Source organism: Erythrolamprus reginae, chromosome 2, assembly GCF_031021105.1.
Source record: "Erythrolamprus reginae isolate rEryReg1 chromosome 2, rEryReg1.hap1, whole genome shotgun sequence".
Classification (NCBI taxonomy): domain Eukaryota; kingdom Metazoa; phylum Chordata; class Lepidosauria; order Squamata; family Dipsadidae; genus Erythrolamprus; species Erythrolamprus reginae.
In genome coordinates this window covers 205,605,210-205,625,352 of record NC_091951.1, presented here as the reverse complement: position 1 = coordinate 205,625,352, position 20,143 = coordinate 205,605,210, and the positions used below count along the sequence as shown (strand labels likewise).

Sequence of the window (20,143 nt, the reverse complement as noted above, 5' to 3'; positions counted from 1 at the left end):
AGAAGGGAGGTACCTGATGGAAGTAGGAAAATCACTGATTATTTTCATTATTGCTTTAATTGACTTAAGGTGAAAGAGGCATACAGTACCTTTTCAGCCTAAAGATTGATTGCAAGCAATTTCATTTGGAAGCCCTCTTAGAAAGCAGAAGAAACACCTCTCTATCCCTTTTATTTTATAGATAAAATAATAACCTCATTATGGCTTGAGGAACTGTTTAAGGCATTTAAAATCTTACTGGGATATGGGACAAAGAGGAGTAGTAGTCTTTATAGGGAAAGGGAGATATTTTTTTTCATTGTCCATGAAATTAGTTACTGATAGATTAATAGGCACGTGACTTGTATCTCTGGTATCCCTGATGCACTCTGAGTCAAAAGCACTTGAAAAGATTGCTTTACACAAACCTAGGATAGTGCAACCCTTTCCCTACCCCTGGCTATAATAGCCAGGCTTGGGACAAGGTCAGCAGTAGGCTCTGCCATTATTATAAGAGCAAAAACGTTAATGACGTACAGGGGAACAGGAAGTAAACAGTCCACGCTTTTTGCTCCAGTATTGGCAGCTGAACTGCTGTTTCTGTTTAAAGCAATGCAAAATGTACATCAGCCTGGAGCTTCCACATCTTCTTTACTGTCACTGGATACAATCCATGACATGGATCTGTAGCGTGTCCATGTCTGGAGCTTTATACTGGCATTTGGGACAATAATGGATAGGCTGTTCTTCTAGAACGTTTTGTCTTCGCCCTGTTACATGCTGGGCATGGAATGGGGTGGTGCCCATCATGAAAGCTGGAAAGGGAAGGAAGAGCAAGTTAGCAAATTCAGCATACTGCATAATCGCTCCTTCCCTAACAAGTGATGGCAGTGTTTAGGGAATGATGAAAAGGAGCATTATCTGGCAGAAACAAAAACACAGATATTACTTCTGCAGTGAATTAATAGAGGCAATGATTAAACAGTCCAAACATACAATTGCTACAGTATACTCTGTTTTCCCCAAAATAAGAGATCCCTTAATTCAATCAGGCGTTTAAGTACATGGCAATAAGGCCAAGTGCTTATTTCAGGGTTCAAAAAAATAAAAGACAGGATCTTATTTTCGGGGAAACACGGTACCATGCTGTAGATAGAGAAGTGTATTTTTTAATCCTTTCTATGGAAAGGTTTTCTGTCAAAAAAAAAATCATTGGACTACATTAAGCAGCTATGATGTGTGTAGTAGAATAAAATTGTGTTCCCTGTCCCAAGTTTATCGAACTCTCAGACTGTGTTGAGTTTTATACTAATTTTGGTAGTCGCCATAAGAAGACTTGGAGGAAATCCCACAAATCACCCAGTATAAATATAGACATAAGAAAGGGGAACAGCCTATATTAGGTAAATAATTAAGTAACACCAAGCATGAACTGGTCTAAATATTTAAGAAAGACAAATGGTTTCTCCAAGTAGCTACTTTGAGCATAACAAATTACTTTGTTATTATTCTTGGGTTGACCTTAAGCTTTTAAGATGGATGTGACTATAATATTTCTACGTGGCTGGCCATAAAACACCCAAAAGCAAACTGGGTATGATGAATTTTTATCATCCTCTTTAACACCCCAGAATATTTTCTACAATCCAGTTTCTTTCCGACTAGCACTGCACACTTCCAAAGCTGCCCACAGAAACTGGGGCAGTAGTAGCCATGCAACAATTTTTTTTCCTCAAGATTGCCAGTGAAAAATATTGTCTATGGCAAAAATTGAAAACAAATCACATGCTATAAATCAGGAATTTTTTTAAAAAATAGAAAAGAAATAGCAAGAAGTTTCATTGCTGAAAACATTGCTGCAATTTAGCTGCAGAAGCTTCTATTTTCCATTTTGTTTATTTTGTTTCCAATGAAACCAAGAGTTACTCCAAGATAGCTATTATTTTCATGTATATCCAAGCAAGTGGCAAAAAAGCCCCTATGAACTACCTTAAGCAAACCTTTTATTTCAAACCTAGTAGCAGCAAAAGATTTGTCTGCAGCTCTTTGGTTTTATATTTGCCATATGCCCTCAAACTACTGAAATAGCACCCGACTTTTCAAGAAATTTAATTTTACTTCCTTACAAAGTATGACAATAGATTTAAACCTTTAAGTTGAAGAGAAAAATTAGGGCAAATTCAAACTCACAGTTAAGATTAATTACATCTTTTAACAGTAAAAAGATGAAATACACAGCTCAAATATAATGCCCAAAGATCAGCCTTCTTTGATATTTAAGAACATCTATTTCCTATGTTTAAATGTCCTTTTGCCCATATTGCAAAGTGAAAAATGAAAGAAATAAAATCTAAATCCTCCAGGATTTAGCCTTAAATCCTTTCTTGCCTATGTCTCCAGGAGCAGCAATTTGGGGGCTGTATGCTTGGTTTCTGTTGCTCTAGCTCAGTGTTTCCCAACCTTGGCAACTTGAAGCTATCTGGACTTCAACTCCCAGAATTCCCCAGCCAGCAAATGCAAATGCTGGCTGGGGAATTCTGGGAGTTGAAGTCCAGATAGCTTCAAGTTGCCAAGGTTGGGAAACACTACTCTAGCTGATCCTGCATTTGATTGAAAGAGTTGTGGCCACACGCTGCATCTTCACTGCCAAAGTGCTTGCAAAGCACTTTTTTTTTTAGGGGGCGGGCTGTTTTATAATTATGCCAGCCTGTGAAATCAGTGGAGATTATTGCAAAATAATCAAGTGCCAATACTTACTCGGCTGAGGAGGTGGACGCATTTCTGAATGGCGATTTCTCATCTCTTCCATCAAAGCCCTGGATGGACAAAAAAAAGAGCACCAGAATGGCTTTCTCTCGGAAATGGTGGAGGAATAGTGAGCTGTATTGCCTCTGAATACAGATTCCCAGCAAAATATTACAGAAGCTAAACATGAGTTGGGGGAGAAAAACGGCTCTACTCCAGATGCGTAGGGAATTCTTTCCATCCTCTAAGTTACTCACCGGCTGACCCCTTCAGAGTCGGCTTTCAGCTTCTCATTCTCCCTCTGCAACTGGGTAATCTGCTCCAGCAGGGACTCTCGTTGTTCGTGTAACTTTTCACGTGCCTGGCGTTCTGCCAGGAAATCTGTCTTGTAGATATCAGCCTGAATGGAAAAGATAGGATAGCTACTCCTGGTGGCACAGTGATTAGAACTCCCACTTGCCAGCAGTTTGATCCTGGCGGGCTCAAGGTTGACTTGGCCTTCCATCCTTGGAAGGCTGAGTTGGTAAAATGAGGGTCCAGATTGTGGGAAGCCATATGCCGTAAAGCACTGTGGGGTGGCATATAAGCCTAAATGCTATTGCTGTTGTTATGTATACTGCTCAAAAAAATAAAGGGAACACTCAACACATCCTAGATCTGAATGAATGAAATATTCTCATTGAATACTTTGTTCTGTACAAAGCTGAATGTGCACAACAGCATGTGAAATTGACAATCAGTGTTGCTTCCTAAGTGGATTTTGATTTCATAGACGTTTGATTTACTTGGAGTTATATTGTGTTGTTTAAGCGTTCCCTTTATCTTTTTTGAGAGTGTATATTACCTACCTGCTATTTACATAGATCATATTGCTTTATACCTAGCCATTAATTATTAGGAAAAAGAAACTCCATCCTCTATATTTTTTATCTCACTTTTACTACTTTATAAATAGCTCAAGGTCGTAAACCTAATATACATTTTCTTCCATTTTACTCACAACAACCAAGGTTGTGAGGTGGGTTGTGCCAAAAGTGAGCAATTGGTCCAAAGTCACCCAACTGGCTTTCATGGCTAAGGCAGAATTAGAACTTGCAGTTTCCTGGTTTCTAGGCCAGCACCTTAACTATTACCGTATTTCCCCGAAAATAAGACCATGTATTACCTTTTTGTGAACCCCAAAATACACCCTTGGCCTTATTTTCGGGGAGGCCTTATTATTTTGGGGCGCATGGAGCAAGATGGGTCTCCTCTTGCCATCTTACCCGACTTCCAGCTCTGTCTTCCGAACCGTAACCAGAGGAAATGGTATTTACGGGAGAGGGCTTACTTTCAGGGAAACACAGTAGATTTCATGCTGCACCACTCCAAATGCCTAAGAATAAATCCCAGGCTCTTTTCTAACGAAGTGACATCATACTCGCCTGGGCTTTGAGCACAGGCACAGTCTCCATGACAGTTTTGTGCTGCTCAGCATCCTCCTTCAGCTTGTCAATGTGCTCTTGCTTGGCTACCAGAGCTTCCTCCGCCTCTTGTATTTGCTGAGACAATTCAGCAAGATGCAGATCCAAGCCCTGAGGAGGGGACAGTTGACACTCTGGGCAAAGGATTTTTTTTTCTTTCTTCCTGGGCCAAGAGAAGATTCGCCCCTCCCAAATTCTGGCTCCCACTCATCCCCAGCATCAAGATTTCCCATTCAGATGCATCCAATGTCTCCCACCTTGCTTCGCTTCTCCGTTTCCAAGCTGGTTTTGATGTGGGCATCGTACTCCTGGAAAAGCTGGTGATAGGCCACCTGCACTTGGGCTAGTTTTCTCCTAAAATGAAGGAGATTATACAAATCATTGCCAAAGGACTCGGGTTGATCAGGCTACTACGGTCAGAAACGCCCTCATTTCCTTTGGCTCTGCCCAGATCGCTTTCACACTCACTTTTCCTCGGTGGCGCTCTGTCGTTCCACTCGCAGAGCACTCTCGAGGTTTTGCACCTGCAGCCTCAGCTGATCCACCTGTACACCATGCTGTTTGTTGCGGATTTCAGCCTCTTTTTCAAGCTGCTGCAACCGTTCACCAGCCCCGCGAACCCTGTAGAGATGGCACACACGCACACACACACACACACACAGAGTCATCTAACTGCCCAACTTGCCAAACTTCCAAAGACAGAATTCCCTCCAGACATCTACCCCAGCAAGTACACACCACGACAACACTAGATCCAGCATTGTTTGATTCAGTAAATTTTCTACACAGCTTCCCGAGTCGTCACCGTCCTGTTCAGGGCCATCATCCTCTTCCGTGGCTTCCCAGGGGAAGTGTATCACTTTGGAGGATGTGCATGCAATGGGCGGCCTCTCCGAGCTCTCCATCCCAGCCTCTTGTACCTCTGAAGAAGCAGCGTGCCTTACCTCTTCAGCAGTGCAAGTGAGCAGAGTGAAAACAACAAAGAAACATCTCCAGCTCGTCACTGCTTTTGGTCATTATTTTTGATGTGATCCGATAGATCACATAGAAACTCACAGCGATACCCAGTTCACAGCTGAATATTTGTTTTTTTTAAAAAAATCTTCAGTGACTGGAGAATTGGAAAGAAAGCGGTGCCTTGCCCTTCTGGCCAGGAAAAAATATATATATAGGTGGTCTCTTCTGCTTTTCAAGGTTAGAGGTGGTTCTTCCAAAATTTGGGAGGTTTCAAATTGCTGATTTTTTTCCACAATTGGCCCAGAAAGATACTGTGAGTAGATTTAGGGCACGAGGTTTATCTCACAAGCTCTGCCAGTGTGAAGCCAGGTCTACTTAGAGAGGGAAAGCAGGGCAGTCACCCTCCCTGTGCCACAGAGCAACCTCATCTCATTGTTCCATAATGTCTGCATCACTGCAGAGAAAGGGGCCTCTCCCAGCTGTCTGCCCACAACATCACATGCAAGCCTCACGCATGAGTCTCACCTTTCCTCCAGCTCTTTGTTTTGGTCTGTACAAGTTTCGAGGCGTCTTTGGCTCTCCAGCAGTTCCCCCAGCAGGGATGTCACCTGGGCCTTTGCTAAAGTCTTATCCTCCCCAACTTGCTGTAGTGAGAAAGAGGGGCTAGGGTCAACATAGCTACAGTGGGATAGACAGGGTGTCCCGGGGGAAAGCATTTTGAAATTCCCTGATTTTCCCCTGACATTTCCCTCTAACTTGCGATCTAGTTAAGGCGCGGTCGTAGATGATGTCATATCAAACGGCTAAGCCCTGGAGAAATATTGGTAGCTAACGAAGAAGTTGTTGCCACAGTTATGCTCATTTTTGCTTGACTCTGCCAGGCAGCGCAATCCGTTTATTTTGTTTTTTACATGATTTCCCCCTGACTTTTAAATATTTTAATACAGTTTGGTTTCCCCCCCTGATTTATTCCTTTCTTTTCACAAATTCCCTGATAATTCCCTGATATTTCCCGAACCACCAATTTTCCTGATAATTCCCTGTTTTCCAGGTTTGCTGGACACCCTGGATAAAGAGGAGCCTCCTGATTTATTCCTCCTCCCCAGCTTGCAAAAGAACATATTCACCTCTAGTTGTTTGGTCAAGGTTTGTAGCTGCTGCTGGATCTCCTGCTCCAGGGCAGTTTGGCAGGCTAACTCCTCCAAACTGGATGTCAGTTGTTGCCGAAGGGCTAGGTTTCTGGGGGGTGGGTGGGGTTGGAACAAAACAAGGAAGGATACAGATTGAATGTCACCAGTTTCTGAATAATGGGCTTTACAGAGTTGGAATAGAAATACATAAAAATGACAAATTTAGGAATAAAATAAAATGCAACAGGGAAAAACCCAGTACTGTATTAAAGTCCAAACAGTTAAATACTTCATTGTAAAGCAACTTTGCTAGACCAGTGTTTCCCAACCTTGGCAACTTAAAGATATTTGGACTTCAACTCCCAGAATTCCCCAGCCAGCGAATGCTTCCCCGTCGACTAAACAAGGTTGGGAAACACTGTGCTAGACTATCAAAAGAACCTGTGTTACACAACAACACAAAAATGACAGAACTGCCAAATTTCATGCTTTGTTTCTCCTTGAATGAAAAATTGTCTTGTTTCACTATTGTTCCCTAATGATAAGCGCTGTGAAACGCAGTTTGGAAACTTTACAAATGATGCCACTGAAGAATGAAACTCAGCATTTCTCCAGCATGTTCAAGAAATTGCTTAGAAATATAAGTGACAAATTTCATAATAAAACTCACAGTTTCAGCTGCTCGTGTATGACTGAGACAAAACCTTATTCTAATGGGGACATGTTTGTAACCTCCTAATAAGGCTGAAGGCAGCTATTTGGACCTGGAGGCTCTGCACACAGTCACTCAGACCCTCATCACCTTCCGTCTCAATTACTGCAATGTGCTCTACGTGGGGCTACCCTTGAAAAGTGTTAGGAGATTGCAAATAGTCCAGAATGCAGCCGCGAGAGCGGTCATGGGTATATCTCGGTATACCCATATAAAACCTATCCTCCGTGTGAGCTGCACTGGCTTCCCATTGATCCCCAGGCACAAGTCAGGGTGTTGGTTATTACTTATAAAGCCCTATATGGCTCAGGACCAGACTATCTACGGGACCACCTCCTGCCACATACCTCCCAGAGAACAATAAGATCACATAGAGTTGGCCTCCTCCAGGCCCCGTCGACTAAACAATGTAGGTTGGTGGGACCGCGGGGGAGGGCCTTCTCTGTGGCTGCCCCAGCTCTATGGAACCGTACTGCTCCCACCCTGCTGGCCTTCTGCAAGGCCACAAAGACCTGGCTTTGCTGGCAGGCCTGGGGGCCATAAATTGTACATTTTTCATGACCAAACTTTATGAATGGTGTGTATTTATAAGATTTGACTGTTTTTTATATAAATGGGTTTTTTCACGGGGTTAGTTTTAGAGATTATATTCGACTTATTTTTATTGCTTGTATCTTTTGTATTGTATCATATTATTTTGTAAGCCGCCCTGACTCCTTCGGGATTGGGCAGCATAGAAGTCGACTAAACAAACAAACATAAACAAACAAACAAACAAATAAATAAATATTTCACAGTACAGTGATCCCTCTATTATCGCGAGGGTTCCGTTCCAAGACCCCTCGCGATAATCGATTTTTCTCGATGTAGGGTTGCGGAAGTAAAAACACCATCTGCGCATGCGCGCCCTTTTTTTCTATGGCCGCGCATGCGTAGATGGTGGAGTTTGCGTTCCCCGCCGCCCACGCAAAGGGGAAACCCCGATTCGGCTCCTCGCTGCTGCTGCGCTACCGAGCAGATCAGCTGCTGGGCGGCCGAAGGAACCTTCCCTGGGTCTTCCCCCTCTTGCTGGCGGGCAGGCGAGCGAGCGGCGGGCATCAGCGAGGAGCCGGGGTTTCCCCTTTGCGTGGGCGGCCGGGAAGACCCGGGTTGGGTGTTCGGGGGGGTGCTGGGAAGCCCCCCAGGCCGGCTGCGACCTTTTAAAACAGCCGCGCCGCTTCCCAGCTGACTCCCGAAGCCAAACGCGGAAGTGGTTTTTTTTTTAAATTAATATTTTTTTAAAAATCGCGATATAGCGTTTCGCGAAGATCGAGATCGCGAAACTCGAGGGATCACTGTAGTATGTATAGCTATTTAGGTAGGGCGAAAAGTTTACTTGTTTCTCAAATCTAGGAAAACTCCAAGCATCCCTCTGCAAATTAATACCCATTATTTGCTGTTTGATAACTGCTTTAGTAACTCCCACTCCCAATGTCAGGGCTATAACAGGCAGACAAATATTTTGTCATTTTTGCCTCTAACCTCTTCTTCTAAGTAGAGTAAATGCTATCTAATAGAGACAGGGGTAATAACCTTTCAGGGAAGAATATCAGTCTGCCAGTAGGTGATTTTACATATCCAAAATTGTTTTTCTACCTGCTTACAAACCAGAGGTGGGTTCCTCCTGGTCCAGACCAGTTCGCCCGAACCAGTAATGACCCACTGGTGATGTTATGATGACATCACTGATCAGTCGGTGCTGGTCCGTGAGCACCACCATCTTTTAAATTTTTTTTGTTTTTTTCTTTCAATTTTTAATATTTTTTTATTTTGTACATGCGCAGAAACTGGGTTTCCGGCACTGCGTATGTATCACCATTTTGCTTTTAGGGTTAGGTTTGTTTTTAAAAAAATAATAATAATCCAGTTTTTTTGCACTCTGTGTGCGCGAGATTGCGCCCACACGGCGCAGGAGGCAGCAAGGTAAGTTGGAACCCACCCATTACAAACTGTCTAAAATGAAAGGGTAACACTGGAATAATTACCATATTTCCCAGAGTATAAAACGCACTTCCAGCCCAAAAAGAGGGTGGAAATTTGGGTGCGTCTTATGCACAGAATGTAGCCCTACTCACGCACCCTTCCCTTTGGCCTCTGCCTCCCAGCAATTTGGCGCCTTGCAGCAAACAGCGCACAGCCTGATTAGCACAAGCAAGTGATTGTCGGCCTCCCAACCATCAGCTGTAGGTAGAAATAGGCTACGGCAATCCCCGCAGCCTGAAACTATTAGCTGCTTGTACTTAATCAGGCTGTCTAAAACTGTAAATAAAGCTGTTTGCTGTAAAGAGGTAAGTCAATAACTATAAATGCCTATAGAATGTTCAAAAACAGTGGAACCTCGACATACGAGCAGCTCTACTTACGAGCTACTCGAGATAAGAGCTGGGAGGGGAGCGACATTTTTGTTCGCCTCCCGAGCTCACATTCGGGATACGAGCGCCAAGGAGCTGTCTCCTGAAGCCGAACACTAACTTCCGCTTTCGGCTTCAGGAGACAGCTCCTTGGCGCTCGTATCCCGCGTGTTTTAAAAGGTTGCAGCCGGCCTGGGGGGCTCGGGGGGGTGCTGGCAAGCCCCCCAGGCCGGCTGCAACCTTTTAAAACACGTGCGCCGCTTCGCAGCTCTCTGCTGAATCCGAACGCGGAAGTTAGCGTTCCGGATTCAGCAGAGAGCTGCAAAGCAGCGCGCGTGTTTTAAAACGTCACAGCCGGCCTGGGGGGCTCGGGGGCTTCCCCCCGAACCCCCCAGGCCGGCTGCCACATTTTAAAACACGCGCGCTGCTTCGCAGCTGTCTGCTGAATCCGAACGCGGAAGTTAGCGTTCCGGATTCAGCAGAGAGCTGCGAAGCAGCGCGCGTGTTTTAAAACGTCACAGCCGGCCTGGGGGGCTCGGGGGCTTCCCCCCGAGCCCCCCAGGCCGGCTGCCACGTTTTAAAACACGCGCGCTGCTTCGCAGCTGTCTGCTGAATCCGAACGCGGAAGTTAGCGTTCCGGATTCAGCAGAGAGCTGCGAAGCAGCGCGCATGTTTTAAAACGTCACAGCCGGCCTGGGGGGCTCGGGGGCTTCCCCCCGAGCCCCCCAGGCCAGCTGCCACGTTTTAAAACACGCGCGCTGCTTCGCAGCTGTCTGCTGAATCCGAACGCGGAAGTTAGCGTTCCGGATTCAGCAGAGAGCTGCGAAGCGGCGCGCGTGTTTTAAAAGGTTGCAGCCGGCCTGGGGGGCTCGGGGGCTTCCCCCCGAGCCCCCCAGGCCGGCTGCCACGTTTTAAAACACGCGCGCTGCTTCGCAGCTGTCTCTGAACGCTAACTTCCGCGTTCGGTGGCAGCGTTTTTTTTTTGTTGTTGCACGGATTAATTGACTTTACATTGTTTCCTATGGGAAACAATGTTTCGTCATACGAGCGTTCCGACTTACGAGCCTCCTTCCGGAACCAATTAGTCTCGTAAGTCGGGGTTCTACTGTATTAGACTTATTTTTTAAAGACTGCTTTATTATTTTTTTAGACAACTTAACAAAATTAAAAAGCTTTTTAAAATAAATGCTTGACCTGGAGAGGCCCAGTACTATTGTATCTTTTAAATAGCAGAGAATAACATATACTTCCAAAAAGCCACATCAATTTTAACAGCATCTCTATAAGCATAGTCTGAAATGTGTCCTGTTGTAGTATTAGGATAAGGCAGCTGAGTTAGACCGTGACTTAATCATGTTTGGAGTAGATTTATTTAAATAATTGGGAGGAATTAAGTGTGATTACATTTAAGAAAACTTTCTGCGATTATTATACCATAATGTACATTTCTCCAATCCTTTGCTATTTCTACGGGTCAGGCACACATGCACAGAAATACACCACAAATAGTGTGTAATCATCTGTACTATTTGCCATTTGCTGCAAGGAGGCAAATTGCTGGGAGGCAGAGGCAGAATTCTTTTCTTCTTGCTTTCCTCCCCAAAAGCTCGGTGTGTCTTATATTTCAGAATGTCTTATACCTCAAAGTTTATACTCCAAAAAATATGGTACCTTGTCCTGGTAATATCTGAGGAAACAGCACTTCTAAGAAGTGTTAGTGATTCTCAACTGAGTATCAATGGGCATTTAGCTAGCCTGTTCTTCCTTTCTCATAAAAACATTGCATTTTCTTCAGCTGTGTTAGCCATTCTGGAGATGATTACTTCTATTTGCTCTTTCCTCAACCATCCATTTGCAACATATGAAAATTTTAGTTCTTGATCTGTCCTAACAGCATGCATACTTAATGCATCATTATCTACTTACTCTTCTTCAGTCTCCTTCAGCCTTTTTTGCAGCTGCTCAATTTGTTTCCCACCAGCACTGTGAAGAAGGACAGAGGATGATGATGAGAGAAGGAAGAGGAGAACTGCATCTCCACTGGCCATTCCACATAATATTTAAATGCTATGGATATTGTAGAGCATTGTGTACATTAAAAACTGCAATGCTAAGGTTTGTGTGTTCTGAACTTCTGATTATTATCATCAGGTACATTTCTGCACATTCCTATGAAATATGAGAGCTTACTGGGGGAAAGGTCTTTTCCAGACCTGTTTTGGAACATCTCCAAGAGGAGGCTATCATTGTATCATATTTTTACCATCACTATTTTTATCACCATCTAACTTTAGCTGTCTTCCCCCCCCCCCTGCAAATTATATTTGTACATTTATTGTTATAAATTTACTGTTTGCGGCAGCTTTATCAGTATTATTTTATTGCACCTTTAAAATAATTCATTGTAAAGCATTCCCTAACAGGGAGCAAATCTTCATAATCAATAATACTGATAAGACAAATAAGTAAGTACTTTAGAAGGAGTATCCAGGCTAGTCTGCAAAGGTCTCAAGATACTTACTTGTCCCCCGAGCTCTGCAAGGACTCTACTTCCATGGATTGTCCCAATGAACAGCCATTGTCCTAGGAAGGCAAAAGAAGGATGCATTGGGAGATCAGCCTTACCAGCTCCAGTTACCTTTCCTCATTCTCTTTATGTCACTATCCTGAACGTCATGCAATCTCCCCCCCCCCCTGTCCTCCCATGTCCCATTATACATTCAGCATCTGTTGCTGCTGCCAAGTCTCACTTTAATATTTATTATGGACTCTTCTACTGGCACAGTGACCTTTGCTGTTTGTTGCAATATGGCGATCTTGGCCTCCAAGGCAAGTTTTTCTTTTTGTAAGACCTGGTTGGCATCTTGTAATGCCTTCCAGTCCTCTTCCAGCCTTTCCTTTTTCTGTTTTAGTAGCCCCGATGTCTGAAATAAAAACAATGGAGAGAAGGAACATCTTTGTGATGAGAGATTGAATAAGCCATCCGCAGGTGAAATGATACAGCCTTAATCTATCTACAGGATGAGACAAATGTAGAAAGACTGCAAATCCCTACTTTCTATGTTCTTTCTTTGCATCCATTACAAATTCTAGTTGCTTATCTAGGTCAGTGTTCACTTATGCAAAATTTTCCAAAAGTGCTGAACTACATTTCTAATCTAATCATCTTCAATCAAGATTTGCTACCCTAGTTAAAACTATTGGAATGTGCACATCTACATACTGTATCTGGAGAGCACTGAATTAGTGAACTAATAGATAATGCACACATACCGCAGTAAGTACATCTTCCTCAGTAAGAGTCACAGTGTCTGACTCCTCTTGTGCGCCAGAGAAGTGTTTTTCCGAGAGAAATGGTTGAGAAGCTGTCTGTGAAGAGAAAACACAAAAATCTTGATGTATGTGATAGTTTTGAAATTGCTACCATCTTTTTTCACATGTCAACATGCACCACACATTGTAAGGATGTCTATTCTGTAGCAAGATACTTAAACTGGGGGGGAAAAGGATAGGGGATCTTGAGGAAGACCCCCAAACTCTTAAACCTTCTGTGTTCCCAACAGCACCCAGTTGCACCTTCAATCGCTCCAGATCCTGAAAAGCCTGCTGCAACTGTTTCTCCAACTCCATGCGTTCCACGTGCAATTTTCCAACCACAAGCCGAGCCTCCTGGAACTTGCTCATAATGAATTCTTTCTCCTCCTTTTTGGAAGCATGGAACTGCACAAATTCCTGGTACCGCTCTCGCAGCATGTGATTACTCTGTCGGATGGCTTCTACACCCAGAACACAAACAAAGGATGTTTACTGGATCAGCGTCCTACCTTCTTTATGTGTTACATTAGAGGACAATGATTGGCTAAACAATAAATCCACCTTCTCATCACAATCCCTTTTTGCTACGCAGGATGAATGCACTCTTCTGTAATGAGAATCGAATTCTCAGAGTCACTTCGTCTCACATCTCAGAGACCAAATTCCTAAAAGCTAGGGGAAAGACAGCCATATAACTATGTCTAGCATCAGGCTACCAAAATCAGAAAGTTTGATAGATTATAATTTCATTAAATATAACTCATCCATTCAGGATGCCACTCCGCCAGTCTGATTTCTCTTTCCTTTCATATTATTGTATTTTTCAGAGTAAAAAACGCGCTCCCCCATTCCCAAAAGAGGGTGGAAATGTTGGCGGAACTTATACACTGAATACAGCCATTTTTGGCCTCTTGAAACCCTGCCCCATCTGAAAATTGTAGGGATGTGGCCCTGTGGGGCGTGTGAGTAGAAAACTGCCTATCTTAAGCAGGCCCCTCATGCCTAGATGAAATAACCCAGTTCACATGCCCAGAATGATCTAAGGTACTTTCCTGGTGCATGATCTCATCTAGGTTGCAAAAGAAGAAGATGAGGAGGGGGGAATTCAGTGAAAATGCTGTTGCTTCGTTCTACATTTGGCTGCTTGGAAAACCGTATAAAAGCAATAAACACTGTGAAGGCAGTCAAAGACATCTTTGCATCCTGCCATGATTTGACTCTTAATTCCATCAAAAATGGCTGCGCAGAGAGTTTGGAAGGTCTGCAGAGTCGGGCAAAAACACCCTTGTTTTTTCAAAAAATGGGTGAAAATTGTCTAAAAGCAATACTTGTAGGCATAGTTTTAAAAAAGCTGTCACTATAATAATAATCAAATACTTAGTAACATAAATTAGCTTATTTTTGGACTATAAAATGCACTGAGGTGTGCAGAGATTTTGGGAAGTCTGAAGAGGGCTCCTTGCAGCTGGGGGAGGGCAAAAAAATTGTATTTCTTATTTACCTCTTCCAAATCTTGGTGGGTCTTATACTCCAGTGCATTTTATAGTCCAAAAAATAAGCTAATTTATGTTACTAAGTATTTGATTATTATTATAGTGACAGCTTTTTTAAAACTATGCCTACAAGTATTGCTTTTAGACAGTTACTGGTCAGACTCAGACTCCATTGATAATTTCCATCAGTAAGTTTAGTTGCAAGAAAACCATTCTTCTCTGATTTGTCCCTGTAATTCAGCCATTCATTTTCATCTGGATTTACAGCATGTAATTAAGTAGCATTTCTCTTTTTCAGATTATATACAATGATTGGCCTTGCTACTAGCTCTTGCCATTATCCCAGACCAAAAGAAACTCTATTCAAAACTTAAAGTGCTGGCAGGAAAGGGATGACTGCTCTGAACTTATTCTGTCCCCAATTTTTAAAAAACCCAATGGAATCTACTCTTACATACTAAGTATAGAAAGAAAACATGCAAAGGAGAAAGAAGCTCTCTAGCCATCAACAGAAAGTAAATACACAATTTACAAAGCTGTCCAATATAACTTCAGAGATATGTCAAATGAAGCTTTTAGAGCTTCGGATGTGAAAAAAAAGGGAAACTGGAATATACTTGAAACCCAATAGACAGTTGGTTAGTTTTCTTCCCAAATATAACAACTCACTAAATATAGGCAAAAATAAAAACAGAAATATCAGAATCTAATCAGTGGTTGGACATCTGAAGACTTCTAGAAATTACAGAATTATATCCCCACATGATTCCTCATGATTAATAATGATGCCTGGAGCTGAAGAGAATTATAATTCATAAGGGAAGGCCAGAGATTCTAAACCATTCTAGTTATCTACCTTTCTCTTGATACTTAAAATATTGCCTGATTCATTTATGGAAATGTCTTTTTATAGGATGCAGGGACTGAATATAAACTGAATGATAGGACTCAATAAGAGAAAAATGAATTTATCAACCTTGATATCATTTAAACATGATAGTGGCAGTCATTCCAACATGTCCTCACCTTTGAGGTCTCTGTTCTCAGCCAGGAAATATTGTACAGCTTCATGTCCTGCTAGCTCAGCTGGCAACTGAAGGGTACCAGCTTTGCCCAGGGAGGAATCATCTCCCATCATGCCATAATCACCAGCTGGGCACCCACTTGGCTGCACCATGTTGCAGCTCCAATCCCCTTGGGCTATATTCATCCAGTCAGATCCTGGGAACAGAGAAAGCATACTATCAGTACCTTCATCAAAGCACACATATGACAATAACAACACATAGGGGATATCCCTTTGCCTCAGTTTACGAAAATGAGATAAGTAATGAGATATCACTTTCTTTCTCATTTACAGTGTGTCTGGTCTATGCTGAAGTGGAGAGGCTTTTTTCATTGGTCACAAGATCCATTAAACTGCATCTAGTGCATCTAATTACACTATGCAAGGAATCTGTTTTATTTTTAAATACCGGTAGTTTTTATTAATCTTCCAACGTTAAAATACACAAATACAAACTACAAATACAAAAAAAACCCAAGACAAAGAAAAATAAATAAAAGTAAAAAACTAATAAGACAAAAATCACATTGAACAAATACAAAATATATACAAATATAAACATTAAGATAACTATACAATATATTTTACAGTATTTTGTGTCAATATATACTACTTTGCTACTTCACCATTTAAGTTGGTACATGTTTTTGCCATTACTAATTAAACTTATAGTTTCATATATGCACAAATATTTTATCATTCATATTTTAGTTTTTTCTGTTTCATACTTTCATTCCTAATTTCTAACCAATTTTAAAATCTATTCCAAATTCTATAGTAGTCAGATTATTCTTTTTCTTTTAATTCCACTGTCATCCTATCCATTTCAGCACATTCTAAAATCTTACTAATCACTAGTTGTTGTTTTCTTTCAGTATTGTGCAAAGGTAATACTGGCCACAGTTAGTATATGAAGAGTTAAGTACTGTTTATCTTTTTCCATTTTTGAATCCAAAATTCAAAATAAATACAGTTCTGGTGCCATTTGAATTTTATATTCCATCATTCCTTCCTACCATTCTCTACCATTTTAACAGAATTTTGCAAGGAATTTGTTTTGATGCCCAGTTCATAGTTCATTTTAAATATTTTTTTCCATTTCAACAGAATAATTTACATTTAAATGATGGTGGTGGAAATAATACAGATTCTGCTTTTTTGGGGGTTTTTTGGTTTTTAAAAGGAAGGATCAAAATATTGCTAATCCACTTCAAATTCCCAGAGATCTAACAGCAGGTCTGGAACTATTATGGTTTTTTATCTACTTCCAGGCAACAGCTAACAGGTCAAATCATATTATGAATCATTGTGATGTGTGAAACCTGTTGTGAAGATACAGTAGTAGGATAAAAGGAGTGGGGTTTAGTAGCCTACCCTAAGTTCTTTAGAAAGGGCATGCAAGAAAATGAAATAAAGGAAATGAGCTCAATGGCGAAGAGAAAGAAACAGGCCTATCACTTACTACTAGACATGTTAGTTTACAAGTACCATAAAATAAAATTAGCAGTTATTCCCTCCTATCCACTAGCAAGTTTCTGAAAACTTTGGCTAACAGCTGTTTAAAAAGACTTGCTCTAAACCAGTGACTTTTAAACTGTTTGTCCCAATTACCTTTTTAAAACATGTCTCCAAAAATATTATTCCCCTTTTTAAAAAAACAGACTCTGTTGCTTTACAGAAATGCTCTGGCAATGATGGTTTCCAAACTACTTGATTCTCAAGCAAGCAGTTACAAATTGCTCTATAATCCCCAAGTTACCCCCTTGGGTAAATTACCACCATTCTAGGAACTTTCCCTCCCAAACTTTAGTAACTTTTAAAGTGTGGATTTCATGCCGGCTGGGGTTTGCTTTTGGGGGTGGGGTGGGCGTGTCTAAGTGCTGCCACTCTTTCCCATCCTAGCATTCTATTGTTTGACTACAATTGCCAGCATGATCTGAGTTTTGGGGGGATTAAGATGATGGAAATCATAATCTAATGCAGTGTTTCCTAACCTTGGCAACTTGAAGATATCTGGACTTCAACTCCCAGAATTCCCCAGCCAGCGAATGCTGGCTGGGGAATTCTGGGAGTTGAAGTCCAGATATCTTCAAGTTGCCAAGGTTGGGAAACACTGATCTAATACATCTGGAGAACGCCAGCTGTGGGCAAAGGTTCTCCAAACGCCTAGTGCCCCGGGCCGGACCAGGGAGCCCGCATCAGACCAATCTGGCGTGGAAGGGCCAATTGCCAAACGCAACCCCTCCTGCGAAGCGCAACCCCCCTCCGCCGCCCCAGTCCAAAGAGGGATAAAAGGGAAAGTCGCACCTCTTCTTCGAACTCCAGATTCCACACACCTTTCTAAGGGTTTCTTCCTTCCTGGTATGTTGTTTTCTTGTTTACCGGAAGTGACATCTTAGAAAGAGAAAGCAGCTCGGGAAAACGAAAGAGGCGGGCCTCGAGGCTGGGAAAGGCCCGGAAGCAACGTCAATCAAGGCGGTGGCCGTAGGTGCAGCCAACAGAGTGTGTCTTAAAAATTTAATGCAGGGTTAACCAACCTTGGCGACTTTTAAGACTTGTGGACTTCACCTCCCAGAATTCATCAGCCAGCAAAGCTCAGCCAGCAAAGCAAAGCGGTCTGAGGAATTCTGGGAATTGAAGTCTTACAGTCGCCAAAGTTTGGAGACCCCCTCTGGTCTAATGTGCATAAGAATATTTGACTCCGAATCCCAGAACTTCCGGCGGCCATCGCGGCGAAAGAGGAAGAAGTGAACGCTTTTTCTATACAGTACTTCTTAAATGACTTCCTCCCGCCCACCTGTCGATTTTTGCAGGTGTTCACCATTAGTCCTACTTTCGTGGAAGAAATAGCGATTAATCCTTTTTGAAAGAAGAAAACAAAACCTGATTAACAATAATATTTGGGGTGTCCCCTATATCAGTGTTTCCCAACCTTGACAACTTGAAGAGATCTGCACTTCAACTCCCAGAATTCCCCAGCCAGCGAATGCTGGCTGGGGAATTCTGGGAGTTGAAGTGCAGATCTCTTCAAGTTGCCACGGTTGGGAAACACTGCCCTATATGATATGTACTCGCATACACGCAGACCAACAACCAGTAGCCTCTTGTAAACAAAGTGAGGTGTGTGAGTGGAAGAGATTGTTAAACTTTAATCCCTGATGGTAAATATGGATAAGGTTACAGTTCCCTTGAGTCTGCCCCAAGTTGGGACTCACTTCTGTCCCACACAATCATTCATATTTTATTTTATTAGAGATGGAGGGGATCTTGTAGGTCACTTAGTCCAACCCTTGCCCAAGCAGGATACCCTACGTGTAAAACAGCACATCGTTTTATTCTGCCACCCAAGATTTGCTGCTGTCCTTTCTTAAATTCTTTGTTGGACTAGTCTTGAAAACCATTTTAATCATTTTATATTTTTTCTACAATGGTAGAGAATTAAGGCACTAGTTTTCTTAGTAGTCTATTCTTGCATCTTCTTGCAGTGTGGGGACAATGTTACAAGGGAATGAACTGAAAATTGAGGGGGGGCATTTCAGTAAATGCCCCCACAATTGGTAACAGCATTAGATTGACAGGAGAAAGAACTACACGATTGCTATTCATCTTTGTGCTATTGTATCCCACTAGTAGTTTGAAAAAGGCATCAAATATCCAAATACATATCACTCAACGGAGAGTGACCAAAAAACTTTCAAAAATAAGCAAGAATTCCTGTCATTAACTCCTTTTCTCCCAAAACTTTCAATCTATCATTTTTAATGAAAATTTATGGTGGATGATAATTATAATTTTATGTGTTCTGGTTATATTAACCACAGCTAAAATGATCTGCATTTTCTTTTGGCTATTGAATGTATATAATCTGAATGAAAACAATTATGGGAAAAGAATCAGAGAAAAATACATCACCCAAATATGTAACTTTTAAATTGTTCATGATTTATTAACAGGCTGTAAGCAGAATTATGCATCTTCAGCTCCATCAGCCTGTAGAATTATATATAGTACTATCTGCATCCTTGGAAGGGAGACATAATTTTGTATAGATTTCGCTGTTACAGTATATCATTCAATTTTGAGCACATTTTAATCACAAGTAGTTCCTGCTGTGTGTTCCATCACAAGTTTATTTAAAATTGCTTCAATTTACTCAAAAAAACCCCTCATTTTTGGATGGAATTTATTTTCAATCAGGTTGTTTAGAATTTAAATCTAAACATATAATTTATTTATATGATTCATATTCTTAGTGTGGCTATCATTTGAATCTAATCCTTGGCACTATTCTCAGGTCACAAATTGTTATGTATAACACATTTAAATCAAACATTATATCTGAAATGTGTCATGTCATCTCAACTGTTGTGGTGATGAACTGTGCCTTGTAGCTTAGCATATGATATCATGTAAACCTAATAAATTATTGTTTTATTCTGTCAATTATATTATCACTAAAGCTGGAATAAGGCCGCATGATGTTTCCTAGATAGGCAGACTACTGCATATCCAACTGACTTGAGTAAAATGTTCCCTAGATAGGCAGACCACTGTCTACTCCAACTGACTTGAGTAAAAAAAGAAACAAATGGGGGGGGGGAGCATGCTACCTAGTAGAAAATTAGCCTTATTTTAAGGCTAATTAGAAGTAGCCTTATTTTTAAAATCAGTCTTAATTTTAAGAATATAATCTAGAATCTTGGGGAGCGTCAGGCCCCAAATCAAGAATGAAACATAGCAATTCTTCCTAGCTGAGTTTTTATTGGTTCACACCTATAGATAAAACTTTGCAAGGCTGGGGATCCTAACATATGAATGCATCTGTGATATATTCTTTTGGGAGAGAGCAATCTTTCATATACTGTACTACTAAGTGCCTTTTATTTTTCTGGA

The 20,143-nt window shown here is 41.6% G+C and overlaps 1 protein-coding gene across 2 annotated transcripts; it reads right to left on the bottom strand.

Annotated features, from left to right (window-relative positions):
• Positions 1–38: 38 nt before the first annotated feature.
• Positions 39–17,982, bottom strand: IKBKG (inhibitor of nuclear factor kappa B kinase regulatory subunit gamma). 2 transcript variants are annotated; one of them, XM_070741448.1, is made up of 15 exons: positions 17,558–17,982; positions 15,211–15,405; positions 12,953–13,152; positions 12,650–12,745; positions 12,127–12,300; positions 11,898–11,959; positions 11,303–11,359; positions 6,272–6,383; positions 5,670–5,788; positions 4,656–4,808; positions 4,445–4,541; positions 4,149–4,298; positions 2,982–3,124; positions 2,737–2,795; positions 39–794 (listed from the first exon to the last, which is right to left on the bottom strand). In XM_070741448.1, exons 2-15 carry the CDS (start codon positions 15,392–15,394, stop codon positions 637–639), a joined length of 1,764 nt encoding a protein of 587 aa, XP_070597549.1. In that variant the 5' UTR covers positions 15,395–15,405; positions 17,558–17,982; the 3' UTR covers positions 39–636. The 2 variants fall into 2 exon arrangements, with proteins under 2 accessions (XP_070597549.1, XP_070597550.1); XM_070741449.1 differs by lacking the exon at positions 17,558–17,982 and adding an exon at positions 16,862–17,087.
• Between the last annotated feature and the right edge of the window lie 2,161 nt (positions 17,983–20,143).